This window comes from Phalacrocorax aristotelis, chromosome 19 (genome assembly GCF_949628215.1).
Source record: "Phalacrocorax aristotelis chromosome 19, bGulAri2.1, whole genome shotgun sequence".
Lineage (NCBI taxonomy): Eukaryota > Metazoa > Chordata > Aves > Suliformes > Phalacrocoracidae > Phalacrocorax > Phalacrocorax aristotelis.
The window spans coordinates 6,147,305-6,166,148 of record NC_134294.1 but is presented as its reverse complement, the minus strand read 5'-3'; the positions used below and the strand labels follow the sequence as shown (position 1 = coordinate 6,166,148).

The 18,844-nt window shown below is 46.0% G+C and overlaps 1 protein-coding gene and 1 long non-coding RNA gene across 4 annotated transcripts in view; one reads left to right on the top strand and one right to left on the bottom strand.

The window, feature by feature from the left end:
- The window catches only part of TTLL10 (tubulin tyrosine ligase like 10), a 20,758-nt gene extending 12,847 nt beyond the window's left edge, over window positions 1-7,911 (bottom strand). Inside the window, exons 1-4 of one of the 2 annotated variants that reach the window (XM_075113752.1) lie at window positions 7,836-7,911; window positions 3,037-3,202; window positions 1,967-2,085; window positions 559-679 (exon numbers count right to left, since the gene is read on the bottom strand). In XM_075113752.1, the coding sequence (XP_074969853.1) occupies window positions 559-590 (32 nt within the window). In that variant the 5' untranslated portion in view covers window positions 591-679; window positions 1,967-2,085; window positions 3,037-3,202; window positions 7,836-7,911. The remainder of the gene's footprint in view (window positions 1-558; window positions 680-1,966; window positions 2,086-3,036; window positions 3,203-7,835) is intronic. The other variant, XM_075113753.1, reaches the window with a different exon arrangement.
- The window catches only part of LOC142066393 (uncharacterized), a 26,687-nt gene continuing 13,925 nt past the window's right edge, over window positions 6,083-18,844 (top strand). The window contains exons 1-2 of one of the 2 annotated variants that reach the window (XR_012663699.1): window positions 6,083-6,319; window positions 14,768-14,853. This is a non-coding gene — a long non-coding RNA (uncharacterized LOC142066393). Of the gene's footprint in view, window positions 6,320-6,663; window positions 6,812-14,767; window positions 14,854-18,844 lie in introns of those variants that run through there. The other variant, XR_012663698.1, reaches the window with a different exon arrangement.

Here is an 18,844-nt window from a genome sequence, read left to right as displayed (position 1 = left end):
GGTGCTTTTAGTCCTGCTTGTAGACAGTTGTGTGTTTGTTGTATGTTTTTGCTGAGCTACCGCATTCCATAAGCTTTCCAGAAGCTATGTTAGCCTTAAGACATTCTTCATATGCTCAGTTTTTTGAAGACTAGCTGAGATGGCTGCAGGTAACCGTGGTAGAGGATTGCCATTTGAATTTTTGGTAGGTCAAAAATATAGGAGCAGAAATAGCAATAACGTTCTCTTATGTTTACAGTGTCTGTGGCACGAGAAGTTGTGCCCTTTCCAGTAGGATGATGTACCCAAAACAGGGGAATTACTATCACTGTTGCCACTTGGGCACCTGGCACTCCTGCAACTCCAGACGCAGGAAAAGAAGAAATTCTGTCTCTGATGTATGTACTTCTAGAGAAAATTTTAAAAAGGAGATTTTTCTAGAAAATCAAAGAAATAAAACCTCATATACATTGTTTCCCATACTGTTATGCATCTAGAAGAAACTGGTTCTTTGTTTATGTGCTCTCACTTTCTGTTGGCATGTTTCTGGTCAAGGTTCAAAGAGGTGAGGATTCTTACTTGGGATTAGAGCTCCTACTGATCTTTTTCATCACCCGCTCTTGTTCTCTCAGGCAGCATAAAAGCCCTATCTTACTGGTGAGGACTCTATTGTTGGGAATCTGCTAGAGAAGCTGTTCACCTGTATGAAAAAAAAACAACACAAAAAGCTTGCCCTCGTTGTCCCATGCAGCAGAATCTGCAGGGTGAAGCTGGTTTTGTCACTGTTGACGTTCACCAACTTGGTTTAAGGCAGTAACAACAACCCACAGAGCAATGAAATCACTTGCTGTAAATGTATTTCTGTCCGACGTTGTGGCGGAACCCACTGACCTCATGGGGCTTCATGAAACAGTGCATCCCTTGCCCACTCCAAAGGCGCCGCCGCCGCCGTCACGCCATTCCAGCTGCAGAACTGCATTGAAACATAGCCTACCCGCCCCGCCGCGTTTGGGCCAACTGCTGTAATGGTGCGGCCTGACAAACAGCCACCACCTTGCCACCAGAGCTGGCAGGAGGGGAAGGAGGCTGCTGTACGTGGGCCGGTTGGGAAGTGATAACGCACTGGCTCTGCACAGGAAAGCCCGCAGCTCTGGCCCGTGATGCTCTGGCTTGCCAGGGCACCGGTCTTGACCAGCTCCGAGAAGTAAAAGAATTGCCCCAGAGGCTGTGCTTAGGGAGTTTTGTGTTTGTTATGCAAAGTACCGCTCTGAGAGTGCCAGCTGGAGGCATCGCTGTGGGAGTCCTTGATTTTATGCTTTTCTGGTGAGAAAGCTGCCCGGCCCCTGCGAAGTCAGGGTGCACTGATGAGACGAAGGGCAAAGCCCAATTCAAAACGTCGCTTGCTAATACAGTGGAGTAGTTTGGCTTTTAGTGACTCTGCTCTCCCTACATAGAGGTAACTGGGCCTGGGATGTGCGGGGTGAGCCTCCTGAGCTCACTTTACTTCTGTCTTCAAGTGCACCCTTCCTTCCTTTTCTCACCTCCCCACGTCCACTGTGGGGAGCGTCTCTAAATGTGAGGCACCCTCTGTAGGCCAGGCTCAGACTAGTGCTCAAGAGGTGCCGGAGTAGGCTGCATGCTGCTCCTGGCCTGTGGTACTGTGTCTGTACTCACATCCAAAAAGGGAGGACAGCGTTTCAAAAGTGATTGCGATGGTTTGTGTTTAAATCTCTGTACCCACTCATTTCACTATACTTAGTTCATTTCAATGGTATCTTTTCTCCCAAAGCTGTTTCCTTGTCTAAAACCCTTTCTTTAATCACCATGGCAATCCAGCTCTGATGTTCCCTCTGAGCTCCGCCAAGAAGTTCAGGTTACTTGTTCCTCCTACCCCCAGGTGACCTCCTCCGCCCTGGGAGTCACAAGTCCAGCATTCTCAAGTTTTTCCCACTGCCCTCTCCCACTCAAGGCCCACAGGCACCTCTACCTTCTTTGAAATGGTAATAGGTCTCTCTGCACTTGATTTCACACCATTTCAGTGCATAATCCTCTCTTCTGTTGTCATAGATACGCTGCCAGCCTCTGCTCTGGCAATAGATGTTCACACTGCAAATGGAAAACAAAATAGCAAAGTAGCCTCCTTTCTATTAACAAATTCTTAGCTCATATCCCTTGAACACCTCATAATTTTCTCTGGGAGCCTGACCTAACGTGCCCAGAAGCCCCTGGGTGGGGGATAAGGTGGGAAGCGTTAATTACAATGCTGCTAGTGGACCTGCTGGTTTGAACCTGGGAGGGTGGGGGAGTAGCTGAGTATGCCAAGGGCACTGTGATTCAGCAGCTCTAATGAGAACATCTACCGCTTCAGCAGGGCTTTTCCAGTCAGGATGCAACTGGTACCCTTGGAATAGAAATGTTCAGGGTCCGGTCTTAATAAGGAGCCTCTCCGCTGAGGAGTTCAGGGAGAGATGAGAAGTGGCAATAGGAAAAGCCGTTTGTAGCTAAAACTATGGCAACACAGCGAGGAACGTGCTGTTTGCAGCAGAGGTTCTGTGGCACTTGCTGGGGACGACGTCTAGAGAGGAACGCCAATACGCTGCAAAAGCACTCAGAGAGGAATGAATAGAACTTCTGATCTGAGAATTGTTCTTGGGCGGAAATCTGTTCTTATTTTCCACTTGTTTTACATTTAGCGCAACAGAATGTCGATCAACAACAGTGGTTCCTAGCTTTAGCGGTGATGCTGCAGATCATAGATGCATGGATTTGCTATACGGTATAGCTAAGCGATTTCTGAAGAGAGAAGCTTTTGTTAATCAAATAGAAGTATTTCGTTTCTTTGCAAAGATATAGCACTTAGCTACGTTACCACAGGTGGCCTTCTGGTGGATACTTTCTATGTGACTTATCTTTAAATGGTTCCCCAGGCGCACCACTCCAAAAAGAGAGCAAATCAAAGGAAAATTATTTGAGGCCAATGGATAATGGATAACATTGCAGGACTTCATATATGGTCATACTGCCGTTCATATGAGTCTCCTGAGAGGACCTACTTACAGCCCAGCTCCATTAGATCCACTGATATAAAAATATGGCCCCAGTCCCGTTGGTACTTTTGGTATCTCTTCTTCTGGCTGGTTTTCTTGAGGGCATTCCTCACCCTGTGTTCTATTCTTATTAGACTTGGCTTTGTCAAGCTCCACTTCAGAGTTGGTAGAAGTAGCTGCAAAATTGGAAATTGAGAAACTTCAGATGATCTGGGATCTTCTCCATAAAATCCACATTTAGAAAGACAGCTGTTACAGAAGAAAATACTGTAAGGTAAAGGGACCGCTTCAGTTGGTTTTATAGCCATCGCTAGGGGCATTGTCTTAAACCAATTCAGAAATTATTGCTAATGTAACCTGGTAGCAGGTGCCATGGTATATTAAGTGGAAAACAGAGGAAATATAATAAAATATGTAGTACAAGGGAACATTCAAATCAGCCGTAGTCTGTCAAAGCTAAATGGCATTCTCATACTTGGCAGGCCTCTGCTTCACAGGACTTTCTCATTTTGTCTAGGTGGGTCTCAGCTCTACCCTAAGCTGAGCACAAATCAGTCCAGCTGGAAAACTGGGGGTGGCCGTGGGAGAGTGTGACGGACTGCGAGGTCTAGAGACCGGTGGAGGTACACAGGGAGAAGGGCAAGGAGAGCCTCCTAAAAAGTCATACACTATACACTGAAGCAGATGCTCTTTCAACTGTTAAAGCCTATAGGAATTTTGAGAAGCCCAGAGTGTGACAGCTCTGAGCTGCCCCTGACAGGGAGGAGTGCCACGTGTAAACTGTGGTGGCAATGACCCAAGGGGTGGGAATGGGAAACACCCTGCTTCAAACTGGTAACTAACCACGTCAGGCTTGCCATGGTTCTGTTACTTATTCTCAGATCCCAGGACTCAAAAACTGGTTAATTTGTAGAGGATAATAATTTTTTTCAGTACAAAGTTAATGGGATCTGCCTGGATTATTTGTGGAGGAGAATGTCAGGGCTTGTGTCTAGCTTTAGCAGTTGCGAAGAACTTAAGCTTCTTGGCCTTCTAGGAATGATAAACTAAACTGAAAACATCACTTCCAGATCTTCCTCTGTCAAGAGGTTTCTCTGTACAATACATAGCAAAAGCTTTTCTTTTGCAAGGCAAAATGAGCCTGCGTGACTTTTCCCCACTACCCCCATGTTCTGTCCATATTTCAGGTCTCTCATGTTCTTCATAGAGCACAGACAATGCTCTGGTGCAGTCCCCAGACATGTTCTAAAGCATAAAGATGCTTCAAAGCAGCTGAAGCAACTCAAGTACCATCTCACCCTGACAGAGATACAGGCCAAGAGGTCTAACACCATGCTTTATTATGTATTTTTTTTAACTAAAGTAGCAAAACTTGTTCAGGGTCTCGCCTGATACAACTAGACTGTCATACGCTGTGGTGCTGTCGGGAAAAAATATGGTATGCGAGCAATTTCTACCTGATCAATCTTTGTGTTGTTCAAATGTCCTCAAAACAGATCTATGATGTTATAATATGTAAATGAGATGAAGGACGTGATCGGGTTGGAACTTGAATCACATTTGGATATGAATGAAAGAATAGCCAGTAATGGGAAATTGTATTTTGAATATGGTTGCTGGTAAAGGACTTCAAAAGGTCAAACCAAATGGTTTCAGAAGCGGTATCTGATATAATGATGTCATCAGCCCCAAAACTATTGCTGGATTAATCCGCCATTATCTTGGTCTTATAAGAAAGTTCTGTTTGCGGTCTGATTTCTTGGCTGGTATCTCATAGGAATTGTGGGTTTGGCACTCGCTCCCGGAACAGCTCGTGACTACGTACATAACCAGCATTTGGGCTACTGATACCCAAATCACTGGCTCCAAACCTACAAATACATACATAGGCTTAATACTTCCAGGGGCTGAGAAACTATGCCTCTGGTTTCTCTTCAGCTTGGCTGTGCACAAAACTTTTGGGAACAGTAAAGCCTGTGAATAGAAGAAAAAGTCCACTCTGTCCTAATTCTGTTCCTGCTGGAAGGAGGTGGTAGCAGGGAAGGAGGGAGCAGGAAGCAGGCAGATGACAAGACTGGAGCTATCTACTCTTTGGACTGTTCTTTTATCGTTATTTGTTATAGTACATCCTGTGATCACATGAGTAAAATCTTCCATCTCAATGACAAAACTCTTTTAAGTGGAACAAAGGTTATCTCTCATTTTACAAGCACTTGTTTTAGGTCTTCCTTGCACTCCACCTCTGAACACAGGTGCAGTCCACAGCAAACTGTGTGCCCACAGATATTGAATTTCCCAGCAGGGTCACACACCTGGTTCAGTTTGCTTTGGAATAAAGAAAGTAGATTGCACACTCTTTGAGGCGGGACTGGCTTTAAATTTCTGCTTCATGTAGGACTTGGCACCAAAAGGTTCTAACAGTGAAAGCCTTAGTGCTGCTATAAACTGCGGCATTATTAGTGCTAATCCCTGGACTCCTGCCTTGAACTTCCTCCTTAAATTAAAACCAAAAGAAACAAAAAAACCCCATACTGAACAACCGGTTCAAACAAGCCAGGGCACAAAGTCTGTGATGGAGACCGCTGCTTCCGCAATGTCTTGGAACCAACTGAGCCCAGCTCTTTCCACCGTGAATTTCAAGCTGCCTGTTACTGGTTCTGCGGAGCTGAGCCCACGCTTGCTCGTTGCAGGGTGGTGGGCCAGTTGCAATGGGGAGGACTCTCCAGCAGAGAGCAGTGCCTGGCTCTTTGGTCGCTATCTCGTTTTGCCATGGCAGCACCAGACCAGGCGAAAACGTAACATAGTCTGTCTTCCTCTAGAAGAGACTGTCATTAGCGACTCAGGCAAATTTTTTGTGCAAAGTGTTTGAAAGTAGCTCAAAGACAAGGTTAATGCATTATGCATAAGCGTCAGGGAAATTAAAAGACACGCACAGAAAAGTAGCACAGCTCAACTTTCCTAGACCCGACGCATTTTATGAAAAAGTTGTACCGTAAAGCAGTACCACCCCTCCAGCTACTGGTATCTTCCACGAGGGAGGCTGATCCCTCTCCTCTGCTTTAGCACAGTGTGTTATAGTGCTGTTCTTGTTACTCTTTGATATGGGACTGTAAGGATTTATTTACCTATCTATTTTTAACACTTAATTGTTCATTCATACCTCCTGCGAGAGCTTTTGGCTCTTTTACCACTTCCCTTCTTGCCTGGCTCGCTAAGAAATGAACCAATTTTATTCAATCCCATTAATCCTGAGACATGGACACATGAAATATCCTGCAATGATTGAAGTGCTGGTAAGGTATTCTTCCATTAGTCTAAACATGTACTTGTCTCTCCCTCTCCAATCTTTATATAGAGACCCAGAGGTTGGGAGCCTTTTATCTTCTTTTCTGACTAATTATGGAACCTCCCAGTATTAAAGATGAACCTTCATTTCTTTGAATCTTTCAGCCTGTATTATTTAAGCATGAGTGCCCTTAGTCTTCATTTGTTTGTGTGTTTTGCATCCTTAGATGGCTAATTATTAAGGAGGTAAGGAGACGCAGCGATGGAGGGGGTTATTCCCATTGCCTGACTGCATACATTTCAGGGAAGGGCCTTTCCATTTGTATATCAGAGGTGGGATTAGGTGCTTGTTGGGACTTGAGCTCCTAGGAAAGAACAGGCAGAGTGGCTTGGCTTGCAGACCTAATCAGCAGAGAGGAGAGGATATTTCCGAGGCTGAGTTTGTGCATCTGAACTCAGTTCTACATTGTCCCGTGAAAGAGCCTCTCTCTGTCCAAAAGGTACTTGTGGTGGGGAGGTGGGGAGAGCCCTTGGGGAAGCTCTTCTAACTTGTCACATAGCCTAGCAGCATGAAATGAAAGAGCACAGTTCCCTTCCAGAGAGCCCACAGAGAGATTGTCTTCACACCGGCTGCAGCCAGACAATTACATTGCTTGAGACAGTTTTGAATTCGGCTCATTAATTTCTTTGGGAATTGTGTGTTGGTGGTGTCTATAAGAAGCTCCTATCTAATCTCAGCTCTGCTTTCAGTGCACACGGCGATAAACACACTGGCAGGGAGACGCCGTCTGCTCTGTGTCGTTTGCTACCAAAAGAGAAGAAAAGCAGCGCTTAGAACACAGAACCTCCTTTTTCCCTTTTCCATGTAAAGGAAGGTTTAACAGACCAGTAGGTGACTCTAGGATCCAGAGATTAAATCTAGCTGAAATTGTCATTTAAGAAAGCTAAATGATCTAATCATCTTTCTAAAGACAAGCATTGCCCTAAAGGTTACCTCTGTATTAAAAAGGTTTTCATTTGAAACAAATATATAGTTTTACTGCCAATGCACAGAGCTGAGTTCAACAACGAATACGTCAGAAAAATAACATTGTTGGTTTTGTCATTGAAAGATTTGTGGCATTTCAGCCAAATTCTCTGTCCATAAAAAAATAATGGTTTCTTTTCAGAGGAACTTGCTAACTGGCTTGCTAACGGATAGCTTGTAGTTTTCTTCATGTTTTCAACAGAACACTTAAAGTGTTAGCATCAAGTATTTTAATTTCACGAGATGTGTGTCAGCCAATGCCAATAATTTCTGTCTTGAATTATTTTAGAAACAAAGGGATGGGCTTATATTTTCACAGGGTTTAAATGAAAGTGATGTAAATTATGTGCAATATGTCTGTAATTTATTCCATAAATTAGTGGCCAGCACTTTGGCTAGTATAAGAAAATATAAATCCCTTGATACTGGCATCAGCTGGGAACCTGGTCACAGGACCTGGCACAATAAACAGCTAAAAACAAGGATAAAAGATTCACCTCTGCCGGCTGGTAAGGGTCCAGCCCGTTGTTGGTTCCTTTCTTGCGTCATGGGTTGGGTGTTCCTTTTCCTCTTGGTTGGCACAAAGGCCATCGCAGCCCAGCCTGCGGGAGGAGAGATCATTGTCAGCCTCTTTGCCAGAGTCATGAGCGACCTGGGAAAGTTTGTAAGGTGTACTTTTCTCTCTGTCAACATTTGCTTTGTTCATTGTAGATCCATTTTTCACCATCTTTGGCCGTTTTTTCATTTCTTCAGAAGCTTTATTTTGACACCGGTTTTTAGCTGGGAATACCTAGGCTCTACTTTCTATCTACAGCTTCTTATGGGTGGTCTCTAGTGATAAGCTTGTTGGTGACTGTGCTGGGGATCTGAGTGCTTTTGATTCTAATCTCTGGGCTCTTTCTACTTCCTTCCCCTTGATAGCACTCAGGGTAGTCTTGGGTTGCCTTGTAAATTTGCTGGAAGTAACCGGGTGCTTTCCATAAGTCTGCTGCTCATGGTGGAGCAGTGTCCAAGAGCTGGTTTCAGATATATCTGGTATTCTCTGACTATGGCATCATCAGGCCCCAGTTGTTCAGCCTTGGGATGTAAGACAGGCTTCTCTTCAGGGCGCTTGAAAACTGAGACCCATTTCCTGGTTTTGCAATGGATACAAAAGCAGCAAATGAGATCTTCTATCTGGAGACAGAAGCCATAAACCCAAATAATTGTTGGACATATTTTTAGCAAGTTTCATGCTTGGAATAGTCAGCTGTAAAAGGGACTTGTTCTGAGTCAAGGCTGCAACTGTTTTGTAGGAAGGATGCTTACCTTAGAAAGCATCGGGCAACTGAAACATCAGCTAGAATTAGAGAGGGAAATACATATTTGCAGCTTTTACTTACAAGCAAAAGTAACAAATAGTCTAAGAACACTAAATAAATATGGAGCATACATACTGTGTAGTTTAAAGTCCATAAGAGGGACAAATGCAGAAGTGCTGTTTACTGTAAGTATTCTTATGTAGAAAGATATAAAGCAATAAGCTAAATTACAATATTGAGCTACTGAGTTACAGAGCAATGTGTTGGGTAGGCAAGGAAGGTAGACAAGCCTGGCAGGGTCACTGATCCATTGTAGCTGTGGCCGTGTCACAAAGCCTTACGGTGCCAGTTCCCCTGTCTGCAAGTTTGAGTAATAATTGCATAATTGCACCTGGGTGGGACGGGAATTCTCCTTTTGTAGTACAGTCAAAGACTGGCTGTTCAGCTCTATTTGTTCGAGTGGAGTTTTATTTTCAGTTGGAGGCCAAAGACCCCTGCAGTTTCCCATGACGTGACATGTTAAAGAGAAAGAAACCGTCTCCAAAAACTCTGAGGTTTAGAGAAAAGCAGGTGCTGCGGAACCTCAGGGCACCTGTCTTTCTGTGAACCTTGGTCTGGCAAAGCCACAAGAGGAATTAGGGGGGAAAAGGGTTCGTTCAGACTCCAGTGGAAGGTAAGGAGTGTGGGCCGGCATAATACACAGCAGCTGCCTCCCAAAAGAGCCTGGCAGAGGGCTTTTGCCAGGCGGTCAGGTGAAGCTGTGAGATCCCCTGAAGAGCGACAGGGAATAAGAAGCTGTACCTCTAACAACACTCAGACTAGGAGGCATCGTGACAGGGAGACAACTGACAAGAGTTTTTAAGGTGGGGATTTGTTAGACTTAGGTTGCGGTCATGACTCCAGCACGGTGCACAGAGCAAAGGCTGCTCTGGGTGGAGCTGTAGAGGACGAGGCAACATGCGGAGCGGGGAACAGGGAGGGTGAGTGGTGGTTTCTGTTCAGGTGGGTTTGCATTTGCTAGTCCAGTTGCAGTCAGGAGTCCTGCAGAGCTTTCTCCTGCACTCAAATGCACTGGTCTGGAAAGGAGTAAGGCTCAAGCATGTCGTTGAAAAACACGTATGAAGAAATCCTCATCATGCTGAGGAGATACTTGGTTTTATGTTCCTCTTTCAGTTGTCCCTGCTGTGGTGCTGAACATCAAAAGCAGACATCTTCCTCTCAGCCAAAAGCAGCTCTCCCATTCTGCTGGCTTTCTACTATTTGCTTGTTCCTTATCCCAGCCTCTTCCCGTAGTTTCATTTTAGGATAAACACTTCTCAGAAGCTTCTCTTCTTGTGCTGTTGAGCACTTGCACATCACTCCCCTGTGAGGCTGAAGGGCTCGGACTGAGCAAATAACTGCTTGCGAGGAATTAATGCGCCCACTGGCCTCACAGCTTGTGTGTGCCTTTCCATCCAGATACCAAGTTGTATGGAAGTTATTTTACACACTCTCCTGGCAAAGTAAAAGTGGAAAGCCTCCTCCTTACGTCTGTCTGTTTAATGATTTGTGTCTCTGTAGCGCCTTCTTAGTAACAGGTACTAATACATGCCGTGATAATAAAGAGATGGTGCTGCTATATCCAGAATTTATGTAAAGCCTTTTATATGGAAGAACAACATTTTACCCATCATCTTGTTTGTCTGGAGAGATACTACCTAGTTGTTCTGCAACAACTGGACAAAACAGCTCAGTGTTTTTACCAAAGTATATCTGATGACAGCAGGTTGCCTGGTTTTGTTGATCTGATGAGATCTCAGAGAAGAAGCTTTAAGGCTTTGCCGTGTCATGTTTGGAGTAAGGGCCTGGAACATTCACTCCAAATATCATAATGCAGATGCAAATAGGTGTTTAGCTTGTAAGTTGGCACTGCTGTCATTAGATGGCACAAAATGGCTTCAGCATCCTACTGATAAATCACTCCACACCATAGCTTCACAGAGATTAGAGAGGCATTCTGTACAACGACAACTTCTTGCCTTTTACGCCCTTCTTTCAGAGGCTAAACCCATATCTTAAGCTAACAAAAGGTAATGGAAATTCTAACCTTTGCTCAGCAGTTTCTAAATACTTCAGCAGCGCCTTAATGGCTCCCTGCCCTGCCTTCAGTTCAGACACCTTGCACTTGGCTTCTAGTCAGGCCATAAACAGCTTCTAAAGAAACAAACCATCCTGTGATGGAGCAGGTTTGAGCTCTGGAAGAGTCCAGGCTGCCTTATGTCATTGACCGAAGAACGGCGGATTCGCAGCAGGACGCGGAGGCTCAGAAACCCAGCCTGCTTCTGCTGTATAAATACCGAGACTCCGCTGCGCCTGCCCGGGCGGGCCAGAAAGCCTCCAGCGCTATCAGCGCGGGCTGATCCCCTAGCAACAGCTGCCTGGCTACTGTTGGTAATCACGCGAGGGGTTCCGGTGTTAAAAATGCAAAGGGATTTCTACAGATGTGTGCGCTTTCAGATAAAGCCGTCCGATGGCAGTGGTACAGGAGGGCTGCTGAGCAGGTTGGCGTGTGCGTGTCGGGGTAGAATTGCGTAACAGAAAAATAGGAAAACCAGGTCTCTGAGCGTCTGCTGGCTGGCAAGTTTTTGCTCACCCTTCTGTGGCTTTCTTCAAGTCTTCTAAAGGTCAGGCTTCACCTCTGCTTGAGACACCCTCGTCACTTGCGCTGCTCCGAATAGCAAACCAGAAAGTCCGATTTCATTCTCTCCAGTGCACAATCACCAATGGGACAACAGATTAAAGACACGAAAATACGTACTTTGTCTATGATGTGGTCTTCCTTTCTGAGGCAAAGTATGCATAGCTCAGTACTTTGCTGGGCTTTATTAGTGCTGAGTACTGGAGTCGGTCCGGTGCAGCATGGGCTGTTAAATTTGCCAAGACTAAATCAAATAATGAAAACTGGTAGCAGGGCAAAATTAGCATCCTAAACCCTCGTAAGTCCTTTGTTTCTTCAGTGAACAGAGGCAAATCCTTCTGTGATGTTGTGAAGAGCAGCTCAGAGGCCAAAGGCAGCTGCTGCGGCAGCCCTGGAGAGCCAACCAAAACTACTCTGTGCGAAGGGAAGGTCTGCATCCACAAATATATCCATGCAACAGGAGTGGATCTGTAGAGAGGAGGAGTACCCCTTTTCCCTAAGGTGTGCGCTATGGACGCCAGACCTTCAGTGCCATCCCTTACTGGTGGGACAGGGTCGCTGCCTTCCCTGGTTCAGCTCCGTCCAAACAGCACCCAGTCTGTGACCAGAGACCACCCAAGAGTCGCGCCAAAGCAGGCTGAGGAGGAATGACCACGATGCTTCTGTGTGCCACATATGATCAAAGGCACACCTGCAAACTCACCTATAGCCATTAAAAAAGGCAGAGGTGACACTGTCAAAACACGGCTCACGCTGATACAAAGTGACACTGATGTATGTAAAAGACACAAAATCGATCGTATTTTAAAATGGGGAATAAGCTAATGATAGTGTGAGATAACTGCCAAATACAGACGTTTCTCTCAGGCGACTCCTTATAATTGGTTATTGAATCCCTTGAACAGTTTTACTGTGTCACTAAGCCGCAGCTACTGGTGAGCTGAGCCTACGATAACCCGGGGATTTAATTGGATGGAAAGGAAAGGAAAAGAAAGGAAAAGAAAGAAGAGAAGAGAGTCCTGCATTCCCCTCCTTATCCCAAACTTCACAAGGTCCTACTTGTGTTTCCAGGAGTCTGAGCATGCTGGGATAAGTAGGGAAAAGAAACAACCCTATGGTTTTGGGTGGTTCTCCAAAATGATGTTCTAACCAAATGGAGTGCAGCCATTGCCAGTTTTATGACTAAATGAATCATTTTATGACTTTGACAAATCACTCTCCTCCCTCACATTTTTGTTTATGTAAGACCATTAATTATCTGAGTGCAGGGAAAAGTGGCTAAAACAATGGGACCTTGACTTTTTTCAGGCAGCCGCTGTGTGCGACCAAACTAGCAATAATAAAGGACTTTGACACTTAATGGAGCCTCAGTCAAAAATATAAAGATAAAAAGGCCTACTTATGTAGTCTTAAATTACTCTAGATAGATTTTTCTGTCCTTCACATTCAGGAGCAAAAATTAAGGTGGGGTTTTTTTTTGTGACCTCAGCTGGATATGCACAAAGAGTGGGTTATCTCCAGGGTTAACAGCAGAAGATAAAGCTTGGAAAGGTCTGCATTTACTCCCAGGCTTTCACACTTCCAACTGCAGACACAACAGTTCAGTTATTGGCCTACCCAGAAAACTTCGGCCACATCTTCCAGCAGCACCTGAGATGCTGAAATCTGCTCTGTGAGGAGAGAGGTCCCCTTCTAGGGAACACACACAGCGCCTCACACTGAAAGCTACAGAATCACAGGGGTTGGAGGAAGAAGAATGAAAAATCCAGTACTAAACCTGTGTTTTCTCATGTGGTAACTCCCCCCCCCCCCCAACCCAAAAGGGATGAGAAAAGTTGATGGAAGGTGGAATTTGGCCTAGATTCAATCCCTCTCTGGGTTGACCCTGCATCCTCCGATGTGGACGTGCCAAGGCAGTGTGAATACTCTGGCACTGCTCCCCGGAGGTCACAGTGACTTTCAAGAACATTCTCCATATTTTCCTGTTCGTGCACAATGCCTCTGATTAGCTCCAGCGCTCATGCAGAGCCAGGCAGGATCCTGTCCTTGCCTTACCTTCAGCCTTCCTGGATTACCTCTCATGGCCAACCCACCCAACCTAATCTCCCTGGTCATATAGAGAACGGCACGGAGTGGGAGGGCGGCAGTGTTGCAACCCGCGGCACTGCAAATACTTTCAGCAAACGTTACACCCTCTAGGAAATATTGCCTAATTGTTGGAGAAGGGGAGAGGCTGACAGTTACAGCGTTAGGGGAGGCATTTCATTCACCTGAGATGTTAACTTGTGCTAGTATGTGTTAATAGGAGCCTTTCCTATTACCAGAGGAGACTGAACTATGTATTTGCCCCGTGTTTTGATATCCCAACACAGGCTATTTTAAATGCACTTTGGACACCGCGTTTCCCACCCCTTTCTGTTTGAATCTCTAGTGCTAAGCACGTAGTTCAAGGAACGCTGGAGGTTTTCCCTTGGATGGGAGGAGGCAGGGAAGGGCATTCACCACCTTGCCCTCTTCTACCCGGCTGCTTGTTCACATGAAACCTGCCTGAACGTAGGAGGCCTCTAAAAACTGAGTTTTGTAGAACTTGAGCAATAGGTTTAAAAATCATTAGAGTAAGAAACGACAAAGTAACTGTGTAATCCTTATTGGCTTGGGAAACCAGGCTCAAAAAATAACATGCAAGGGAAAAGGATGCATAGTGCCAACAGTTAGAGACAGCGCCTGTTTAATTCAAGGCAGTTCTTCTGACAAAGGGTGTCTGTGACTGGATGAGCTGTACAAGCAACATCTGAGTCCTCTGTTTTGGGATTCGGACTGTGGGACAGCTTGCTGCTGCCTTTGGTCTGTTGTTTAGGTGTATAAAGTTGGACTGTTTTGATGTGAAAGGCCTATTTGCATTCCGTATTTCTGAAAGTCTTATGGGCTCCGTATGAAACAAATAAAACAAACTAGTCCCTTGACTATAAAATATATCAATATTTATATAAGAAATATGTTTCCACTATAGAAGATGCAATAATAAGGTTATAATTCTATTTCAAGGTTCTCATGAAATCCAAGCTACAAAAGCAAGGAGCGCTGTATAACACAAAAACTAGTAAAAATTCAAATATTAAACCACAGAAAATGCCTTAAAAAAAAAAAAAAATGTTCTACATTGTTATTTATGCAGAACCTTGAAGGAAGCAACTGAGCCTTGCTATTCACCAGCCAGGAAAACAATGGAATAGAGAGCTCGTGTCACACATCGCCACATGCTGCAGGTAGCAAGGACGGCAGGTCTCAGGGGGTCTGAATTTTTGTACCCACCTAATGGGCTGGTTTCACAAAGCGTACGGTGGAAGGAAGCAAGCTACGTAAACACGTGGCAATATTTTCTTGTCGAAAAAAATAATCTTAGCTTTACTGCAGGAACGTTATGCTTTTTGACGCTTCTCTCTATAAACAGATCCAATTTGAGGACAGAAAACTACTGTTTCAGTGGCTTCTGAGAGATACCTTCGCACTCCTGAGCCTGCTCATCCCCGTGTTCAGGTGAGCAGCGCTTTTCCATCCAAAAGCCATGAGGCAACGGCGCGGAGGTTTCACCGCGTGCGGTCGGTGGGAGAGCGGCGCTATCTAGACAATCTCCTTCATTCAAAGATTTTTTAGGAGTGACTCATGTCCTGGTGGTGCGTACGGTCCAAGTGCCCTTTTTCATAGCTAACTGGAGGGTCAGAACAACACGTCTCGCAGAAAACAATGTTTTAGCCGTGTTTGGCGGCTGCTTCCCCCACTGCCTCCCCCTGCACACACAAGCAGAGTAATCCCCAAAGTACCTGGAACTGCGATGAGGTCAGTTCCCATGCGGGTGTTTTTCCCAGCTCGGCGTGGCTATTTTCCAACAGTAGCAGTGGTTTTTACAGAAAGTGCTTTTACAGGGGGTTACAGCACCATTTGGGAGGGGGCAACCCACCCTGGGGAGCACCCAGGCAGGACTATGCACCGTCATGCACAGCTATTTTCTTGAGTGTGCAGGGGCAGAAGGCACGATCTCCCCTTGGTTCTACAAGAAAGCCACTGTGAGAGACAGGGAAACTCATATACTCGTCTAGACTTTAGTTTTCTCACCTGTCCATGGAAAAAACCCAATATTAACCTGTTGTGGACTTTAACAAAAATGCATAATTATAAGTTGCTTTGATATGTTTATTAAATAATGCATACTTGGGCCTCCCAGCAGTGAGCTGTGGGGTCCCCACCCAGAATCAAGCTGCAGCCGTGGCTTGTGTAGGTTGTGTTTCAGGACCAGAGGGGAAGCAATAGGAAGCAGCTTTCCCAAAGCAGCACACCAGTCTAGCCCTGTCGCTCGCCGCACAGCAGGCGTGCAGGCCACAGACACATAGGAATTAATGATTAAGCCCAAATTCTGAAACAAAGCTGTGGAGTTAGGAGAAGACAAACCCTTTAGATTCAAACATGAAATCCAAGTTTTTTTGGCTGGCTGCTGCCATAGTTTTGTACCGAGGCCACTCAAAACCACCCTACTGCTGCAGAAAGTTCAGCACAAGCGCTCGTTTCACGTGACCTGTCACAGAAACCCGATGTATGTAAGGAAGTCTCCTTATGTCTCCATCCATCCATCCCCTTTCCACAAGCGTTTCTTGCAGCGCAGTGGGAAAATAGAGCAACTGAGACGATCAGCTAAATCCCAGTTTACACCTACATACCTGCATTAGTAGGTGAATTCTCTGCACAGTGATTTCACCAAACCAGTTTCTCATAATGGGACCAGATTTCAGCGCTGCTGAGCATCTACAATCCTGCTTGAAAGCAACAGGAATACAGGTGCTCATTACTTTATGAGAGCAAGACTTGTGAGAAGAGACTCTCAATCATGGAAAGAGGAATTTGGCCTGAAGTCCAGTGAAGTCTGTGGAAAACTTCTAAGGGTTTCCTCGGGCTTTGTACCAGTATTTTGAGGAAACTGGGAATATCTCCTAGAAAATCCACTCCTTTTGTCTCCCTTTTCACCTGCCTCCGTTGCTTTGTTGTTGCTGCTTTGTTTTTGTACCGAGCCCTTTGTGGTGTTTTATTCTTCTGCCTTGTTCTGATTCGGAGCTGCAGCTTAAGGAGCAGCAAATCACTGGAGTAACATTACATGCAGCCAGCCGTCCCAGCTTACGCAAAATCCAACCCACCGTCTGAGGTGTGGCAGTGGGAAAAAGAAAGGTGAGAAAAAAGTAAAGCAAACAGCCATTGTACGTAGTCCTTCCCACTGCTCGGGTTTCCCCCTGCTCAGTTCCAAACCCAGCAGCACTATTTATGTGGGAATCAGCTGCCCTACCTGAGCGTCTCCTGGTAGATCCAGAGGCTCGTATTGCTGTGTGCATTTCCTCGTAGCCACTGCTCTACCTCACTGCGTGCTTCAGTCGGGGAGTCACGGCTGAACACAGGGAGTAAAGCAGCCCCCTGTCCAAACTGTGCCTTCCAGCCCGCTTCCACCCCTCCTCGCCAGAAGAACGGACTTTGTGACCAGTCCTCCCTTACTCCCACCAACTATTGACCAAACTGCTCTCCTCTTCCAAAAATAGACCAAGGGCTCCACCTGAACACGGTTCAGCCCTTTACCTCCTGACACCCCACTAGCCATCTATCTTCCGCCAGCATGAACTCAGGACCTCCCCATAAGGATGAGACGTGAGGCCAGTCCGCCCTTGTACCTCATCCCCGACAATGAAAAGAGCTTCGGCGGACAGAAGGCTGCAGGACACGGCGTTGGAAGAGGCAGTGTGGAAAGGTCACCACGGAGGAGGCAGAGATGAACCCAAAGGGCTGGTGGAGCTGGAGCAGAGCTGAACTGCATGCTGCGCCATGCTCGCCCTCCTTCTGGTGAAGCTGGAGCACTCCGCAGCCAGGACCTCTGCTGTCTTGGGAAAAAAAAAAGAGGCTATGTGGGAAAAGTTGTTGGGAAAAAAGGGTACTCCCTGCCTGCTTTTGCCTTTGTTTTTCTGTGCTGTTTCTAGATATGCTCCCTCCTTGTTTGGACTTCTTCCCTTCCCTCCTGTTCCCCTGGCTTTTCCCCTTTAGGTAAGGAAGTGACCTGCTCCTGCTACAGCATCCAGCATAGAACCTGTGACCGACCCTGGTCCCCAGGCTTGACAGAAGACTTGCCAGGTTCTTTCTTTCTGGGTGGACCATGAGGAGCCCTGTGCATTTTTTTCCAGGTGATTTGACCCGCAGTTGGCCGTGCCACAGCTGGCTCTGCTGCTGCTGCAGGTGCGTTGCTGCAAGCGGCACACGAAGTGCTGCGCTTTCTCGAGAGAGCTGAAATCCACTTCTTCCGTCTGAGTTGTCTCCGTGCAACAGGTGATGGCTTGGTGAAGAACAAAGCAGGGGACCATTTACAATAAAGGAGGTGTGCGCTTGGGGAGTGCGGCGTGGTTGCTCTGCAGCTGTTCTTGCTGCAGGACCTCTGCCTTTGGTGGCAATGGGAAAGAAGTGACCCTGGGCTGTATGTGAGGCTTGTTAATGTTTGTTTCACACTAAGAAAGGCAGGAATGCTGCAGGCAGGAGGAACAGGTCTTTGCTTTCCTGCCCACAGAACTCTGCTTTCTGCACCATGGCTGAGTCTGTTGTTCCAGCAAACTAACACAGCATCTCGGTGCTCACAACACGAAGCAATTCAATCGTGTGCCAGCTTCCATCCGCTTGCAGCTTTCCCATCATCCAGGTCCAGTTATGCCCTCTTCTACTTGTCTCCCAGAAAGACAAAGTCAGCCTCTGAAAGCCAAGGTCTCACCGACATTGCTATGAAATGGGCTTATGAGCTTTTGTAAGCCCAACTTACGCCACGTAATGAAGCCCAAGCAATAGAGATCGTCCTTTTACCTGCCCCGTTTGCTTTGCCCATGTTATGTTGTGCCAGAAGGAAAACCAGAAAGCAGCACAAGGCAATGACTCACAGAAACTGGCAAAGAACTGGAGGAAGCAGTTATAGAAGAACTAAGAAGCTGCAATGGAATCATAAAGGATGAAATTAATTGCTACAGGTGCCCAAACTCGTAGGGCAGCAATGCTGAACTGCTGCCACGAGTCTGGCACTGACAGAGGCTTGGGCCAATGCTCATGAGCTACAAATATTTTTAGATAAGCTCAATAATAGACACCAAAACCGCTTGCCATCATAGGTACACATGGGGATTGATGCCGTGCTCGCCTGCAAAGCAACCTGTCTGTTTGGTGCCTTTTAAAGCTGGATCCAACACTGAACAAGAACTATAATATTAAAAAGAAAAAAAAAACCCCAAATCACAAAAGCAAAAAAAACAAAAAACCCGAAAGATGGTCTAAGGCACAAGGGCCAAGCTCTGATTTTACTCAGAGGAGAACAAATCACACGTGATTTCATCAGCTCCAGTTTCCCACCTGGATAGCTCACTTCAGTTTCTCACCAGGATAGCCCACTTCCAGAATTCCTAGGAAATTCAAGATGGACATGAGTGGGTGTAGCAGTCGTGAATGAAAAAGAGTGGTTTGTTTTGTT